At 32.6% G+C, this 6,933-nt stretch overlaps 1 protein-coding gene across 1 annotated transcript; it reads left to right on the plus strand.

The window, feature by feature from the left end:
- The first annotated feature begins 2,111 nt into the window (after window positions 1-2,111).
- LOC114760274 (uncharacterized) lies at window positions 2,112-2,588 on the plus strand. Its single transcript, XM_028949533.1, has 2 exons — window positions 2,112-2,376; window positions 2,485-2,588. Exons 1-2 carry the CDS (start codon window positions 2,112-2,114, stop codon window positions 2,586-2,588), a joined length of 369 nt encoding a protein of 122 aa, XP_028805366.1.
- The last annotated feature ends 4,345 nt before the right edge of the window (window positions 2,589-6,933 follow it).

Here is a 6,933-nt window from a genome sequence, read left to right on the forward strand (position 1 = left end):
TAAAATCACTTTTCATATTTATATATTTCAGTTAATCAGTAACTGAACCAAAATATTTCGGTTAATTCGGTTTCGGTTAGTTCGGTTAATCAGTTTCGGTTTGGTGTCTAAAATTTGCTCTATTCGGTTATTCGGTTATTTCAGTTAGTATCGATAACCGAACTGAAAAACCGAATACTTACCCCTACTCCTAGTGGAAGTAATCTAATTCAAGACATTATTAAATACTAAATATTAACATATATTCCGGCAATAATTTAGAACCTGATTCTCCGTATTGTAAATAAGTAACTTTTTCTCTCACAAAAAAAAAAAATCCCAGCCTAAAGACAATGGAAAACACAGAGGTAGCCCAGCACGTACGTTTTAGAAAGCACATCAATGGGCCCAATAAGCCCGCATGTAGCAGAAGGCCCATTTCAGAAGGTTAAAGCAATGTAAGGGGAAATGACGTTTCGGGACCAAAGGAAAAGAATAACAACATTTTAAGATTCCAAATTTTAAAATCCCAATTAAGACCTTCATCTTTTATTTATTTACTTTTTTTTTTGGCCAACATGACCGTCCTCTTTTATTGACATTTAATTAAAAAATTAATTTACAAAATTTACCTTTTCATGGGCATCGATCAGAGTGCCTTTATTCACACACAGCTACGCAAGTTAAAAAAAACATACAAGTTAAAAAAAAAAATCTCAAAAGTTAAGTTTAAAAATTAAAAAATTTGTGTTGAAAAATAATACTCCTCTAGTCTTTAGTAGGACCTAATTGTTAAGTTGATTTTGATCCTAAATATAAAACATATTTCTCATATTTATTAACTTTTTAAAATTATTCTTATGGATATTCTCTCAATCATAATCAAATAGAAGAGAGAAAGAAGATTTAAGAAAGATGATTATGGTGTTTTAGAAAAAAAAAGTCATATTTCTTATAATTAACTAACTTACCTAATTTTTTTAATCTAATCAAATTAGTTAAATAGGTCATATATTAAGGACCGGAAGAATATAAAGTACCTTTCGGTTTAAATTGTTTCCAAGTTAACTTTCTTAAATCTCTAACTCATATATAAATATATTAACTGAAAATGATTCAAACGTTTTCAACTTTTGCGTGTGTAATTATCCTTTTTTTTTTTTTTGGCTGAAGTGTGTGTATTTATGAAAGACAACAAGTTATAAGGGCAACAATTTTATAATACAAGTGGGTAAAAGGACAATAACTAAAAATAGAAAACTTACACAAAAAATCACGCTTACCTCTACGGAGCACAAACTGTAATACTGAAAAAGAAAAATCATTTATAGTAGACTAAAAATATCCTTGTGGATGATGGTAGTTGAAGTAGACCCAAGTCCTTTTGAGATCAATAAATTTCTTTTCAACGCAAATAACTTCTAGTTTTTTTCTCATCCAGTTAGTTTTCAATTTGTATTTGAACAAAGGCATTTTGGTCACTTGGTTTTCCTCTTAAATGTTAAAAACGAACCGTGATCCTTATTTTAAATTTTTGAGATGTCAAAGTATTATTACCTTTCTTAGTTAATCATATATTGCCTCTATTTGCCATCACGATTGAAATCATTTATAAACATGATTTATATAAGTTAAAACAAAGTTTTTCTCATATATTTATGTTATATTCCAATATATCACGATTCAAAAACTATTTATAAACTATTTCAAATGAGTTCATTTTTGTTTTCTTGTAATCTTAGACTAGTTGATGGGTTTCTTGATTGAACAAAGTCAAGATAGATTTGAATCTCACCATTACTCATGATTTACTATACATTTAATGGATTATTGGATAGAAGTGGGGAATTTTTCAACAAATGAAGAGAATTTTGAAATTGATTTGTTGATTCTTCGGAGACACTGATAATGCACGGCTAGTTTTTCTTCTCTTAGCTGCTGATCAGCTCAGATCCGCTCAGCGAGCACCGTCCGTACACATAACTGCCGCTTTCCCTTTCCAACCACCATTCTCACCAACAAGACGAACCACCGCTCAAGCTCAACCCTATGCTCACTTCCATGAGTTCCATCCCCATGGACATTCTATCCCGCCACCGGTCTTTTACTACTCTTCGTTTTGCATTTCCGGAATGCAAGATCCCCAGCATTCTCCTGCTGCGGTTCATTCTTCTTCTTCCTCCGCTGTTGCTTCGTCGTCTACGAGCAATTCACAAGGCCGACAAGAGGAACGCGGCATTGGGCCTCCTGCATTGCAGTCGCCTGAGTCCGACGCACAATCCCGGCGTCTGCTACTCAACTTTGGAGCAAGCAATTGGGATTTCGCCATTGCGCCTTGGCTTGCCAGGGATGACGCCTGGCCTTGTGTTGTGATACTCTTGACATTTTGGTTATTCGGTACTGACTATTTCAATTGGTTTCAATTATGCTTGAAGAATCTACAATTTCCATGCATTCTTTGTGAGCTTCTCAGCTTAATGCTGAATTTATGCTTTGTTTTTACAGTTTCCCTGACTATCATTCTGGGAGTTTATGGGCCTATCCCCAATTCTTCCGTTCTTCTCCGACCCAGCCCTCTATTCGTCCAATATATGAAGGTCAATCACTAGTTACTACTTACTAATATTTCCTTTCCTTGCATCCCTCTATAGTGATTTGGGTTAAAGTTCGAGCAGGATAGATCATTTTGGAATTGAAATTATTTGCTTGATCCCAGAAATAGCATTATAATACACTGAAGATATTCAAGATACAAGGGAAGGGAAACAGAAACTTAACTATTATGCTGTTCATTGTTTTAATATTCATATGATTAACTTCTCCAAACTGACTTTTTATAAGCATCTATCTAAACATAAATCATATAACACTAACTGACTTTTACTCTAACTTCAGTTACAAAAATCTGTTAGAATAGAAGTTAGTTTTGTTTACTGTCAATCCAAACTCACCTTAATTATTTATTTGAGGAATAAGGCCCCCATGTCGTGTGGTTCCATATCATTATGAGGCCCACCAAATATATCTCTCATCTAAGCGACCTAGTAGCCTATCACATCCGAATTTAAGTGGGCTCGAATTTTACAAAATCTTTGTTCTAAGCCTAAAACAAAGTCATGTGTAGTTGGAACAAAAAAAAAAACAGAGAGTCCCCTGTAGTCAATTATGTGGGAGAAATGTATTAGCCACCTTACAATACCAATTCAATACCAACCAACTCAAGCGATCATTGCCAATACTAGTTGGTTTGATACAATTTGCCAGAGAGAACAGGTTTTATGGAACTATTTCTAGTTCCAATACCAGGCATCTGTTTCTCAATTAACCTAAGGATTTTTGACATTTCCAACAACAATAATTGTAATGGATCATTACCAGCAAGATACATCAGGGAGTTTAAAGGAATGATGAGAATGAAAAAATGTTCAAGGTGGTTCGTAGTATATGGGAAGTGAAAATTATTCAGCGTATATGGATTCAGTGGTGATCACATGGAAAGGTTATACCATAGAATTTAAAAGGATCTTGACAATATTCACCATCGTTGACTTGTTAAATAATAAATTTGACGGAAAGATTCCCAAAGCTATTGGAGAGCTACATGCACTAAGAGGGTTTAATTTTTCTCACGATAGAATCTCTGGTTCTATTCCAAAATCAATTGAAAAATTGACAAGTCTATAATTGTTAGATACATCATCAACAAGCTAGAGAGGGTGAGATTCCTCTAGTATTGACAAATCTCAACTTTCTTGCATTTTTGAACCTTTCACAGAATAAGTTTGGAGGAGTCATATCAAGAGGTAAACAATTTGATACATTTCAAAGAGATTCATAGGAGGGGAATTTAAGATTATGTGGTGTTCCATTATCAAAAATTTGCAATAAGGATGAAAGAGAATACTAATGAGAAAGTTGGTTGGAAACCAATAACCTTGGGGTATGTATGAGGAATGGTATTTGGAATCCTCATGGGATATATTGTGTTTTCAACTGGGACACTCAATGGTTTGTAAGGATTTTTGGAGATCATTCTAAGAAACAAGCCAAAAGAGCGAGAAACAGAGCTTGTACAAATTAAAGAATGAATTACTTAAGAATATGGCTTTATAATCTGTTACAACTTTTTGGTCTTTATGTTTCTTCTTTTGTTTTGTTTGTCTAGTTGTATCATGTCTGTCAAATATTCTAGCAACACTAAGAGTGTATTATATATGTTTTGTTTTCAATGTAATGATGGCTTGTTATTCCATTTTTGCAATTTTAAGTGATTTGTTGTCATTGTTTTTATTTGTGTGCGTTGAAGGTGAATGAAGCATAAGTTTGAGGCCCAAAAAAACAACTGTTTGTTCATGTTAGCACATACGATGGTAATTAATTAGCTTTTTTTTATTTTCCATTACTTCAAAAAGGCCCCATTTTAAAATCATAATCAACTTTTTCAAGTTTTGAATTCCTCTGAAAACTCTACAACCCCCTTATTCACGGTATGTCATATTATTAGTAATTCACACAATTTTCTTTCGAGTAAATTACAATGAATTTTCCTACATTTTGCTGGGAAATTTTTTTTTTTAAAAGAAGAATTTTTGCGAGTGTTGGTTCATTTAAAGTAAAGAAATTAAACTCCTGCTGGTTTGCTTGATTCTTATGATGCATAATGATTCTCTAAAACTAAATTGACAAAGCTCCACTCTTCTTCCCCACCATCCCCGCTACCTACTGCGTTCCAAACTTTTAGCAAAATATCAACCATCTTCAATTCTTCTCTCTCCTTTGCAGATAAAAAGCGAAAAACCGTGCTGCTTTCTTGTGATCTAAAATATTGAAGAAGACGACCAAGTGATGCTCATATAATGTCTACATCTGACAATGGATGAAACAAAATTTGTTACCAAACACCCCATTCTCTAATTAACTTATTAACAAGTATTGGCCAACAATCAAAATGTCTGGAGAACTTTTTTCAGACCACCCCGCCCAGATTCGTTTTGCTTTTGATATAATCCTTCCAATTTTTTTAAAATTGAATTTCCCTTTGATCTGAACATCATGAGCTCTCTTTGCTTTGAGGGCGACTGTTTCTGGGCATAGTTTCCTTGCCAATCGTCTCTTCCTCTTCGTCCTCCCCTCTCTCTAAACCGGTACCCCACCCCACCAAAAATCATGAACTTCTTTGCTTTGAGGGCGACTATTATAGTTATGAATTGTTCAGACAATATTTTAATAGTTTAAATTTATTTATTTATCTTTTTAATAATATTATTTTTATAAGATGTTAAATCTGGACTATTAGAATTTTGATCCAATGACTGTGAAGAGAAAATGAGAATAGTGGGAGGACAGAGGATGAAAAGGGTAGCAGAGAAAATCTAAATCCGTGGATGACAGAGAGGGAAGGAGACTGAAGCGTGTTTTTTTGGGGGGGTATTTTTCCTGCCATGTCAGTGTTTTTCCCCAAGTCAGTTGTCACAGGATCCGTCATCAGCTCCAACTAACGGCGTATATACATTTGGTAAATGGAAGGACTAGCATGAATAACGGAGCAAATAGTGAGGATGAAATAAAAAGGAAAAAAACTACTGGACCTGATTCAAAATTTGATAAAACTATGAGGATTGACAAATGAATTTTTCCATTTATTAATATGGGAGCCATTTTGGAAATTCATACTCTGTAAACCTTTATTCACGCCACATCAATTCATTTGTATGAAGTGCCATTCACTTACAAAGTTAGAATTCCACAAACAAAACAAATGTGGAAAATTTGCACCCAATCTAGAGACATATGCAAGAAAGTTCTCCCCCAGATAGAAGAGCTAATTTAAGAGTTAGTTTTTATCCTAAATATAAAATTTTAACTTATTTTGTTTGTTATTTTTTCTCCAAACTAAATTACCTAACATATAAACTAATGTATAATCTCATGTCATAAAGAGGTATTTTAAGGAGGTCATGTAATATTTTATATAATTTATTTATTTATTTAAATTTCTTAATTTATCTGAATTAGTTATATAGCTCGTAAATGAATGATCGACAGTAATAAATATTTTATTTTATATATAAATGATATAATTTTATTTTAAAATAATGTTAAAATCTTGAAATTTTTTTGGGAAAAATAGTCTTGGTTGACGAATATTTAAATTTAGGGTCTACTGGTCATAAGTGGGGTGGGGGGAGAAAATTGTGGGATCAATCTATCTAATATCTATTTGCTTTCCGTGCATGGTTCACTGAATTTTACTTATTTTTTAGTCATTAAAGTAATAAAATAGAGAAAAAAGTAATATAAGAACTGACCCTATAGTCATAAAGCATGTGTCCAAGTCAAATAAATAAAAGTGAGTCTTCTTTACATGCAGTTATTTGCAGCTATAGATATATTTCTCTGGTTCTAAATATAAGATCTTTATACAATTTAGGACCCTTATACTAGTATGTATAAGGGTCATATATTTAGGACCAGAGGAGTATTTAATTTGAGTTATCCAAATTTTCAATGGTTGGTATTCATGTTATAATCCACATTTCCAATTGATTTTCAGTGTGTGTGTGTGTTGAAATAATCTAAAGAAACTATTTTCTTTGTATTTTCAGTGTATTCATGTTATTAAAATTTTTTCAAGAAGAAATTTTCTGAGTTTTGTTAAATCTAAAGAAAATCCTGCTATTTGAGCCAGAGAAACCTATAATGCAAATTACTATTTTCTTAGAATGTTATTGAGTTTGGAATTCTGCCGAAAAAATCTGAATAATTTGCACCTAATGTAAGACATGCAAAAATTAATAGAATATCTACAACTGTGATAAAGATGTTCAGGATATATACATGTAGGATGGACTGTTCTATTTTGAATTGTTAAACTATTGGAATTTTTCATAATAAATAGCAATCTTAGTTGCCAAGTATTAAGTTTTGGGGTCTATAAGGTCAAAAAGAAGACGA

Source organism: Neltuma alba, unplaced genomic scaffold (assembly GCF_004799145.2).
Source record: "Neltuma alba isolate B1F8T4 unplaced genomic scaffold, ASM479914v2 tig00010963_pilon, whole genome shotgun sequence".
NCBI lineage: Eukaryota > Viridiplantae > Streptophyta > Magnoliopsida > Fabales > Fabaceae > Neltuma > Neltuma alba.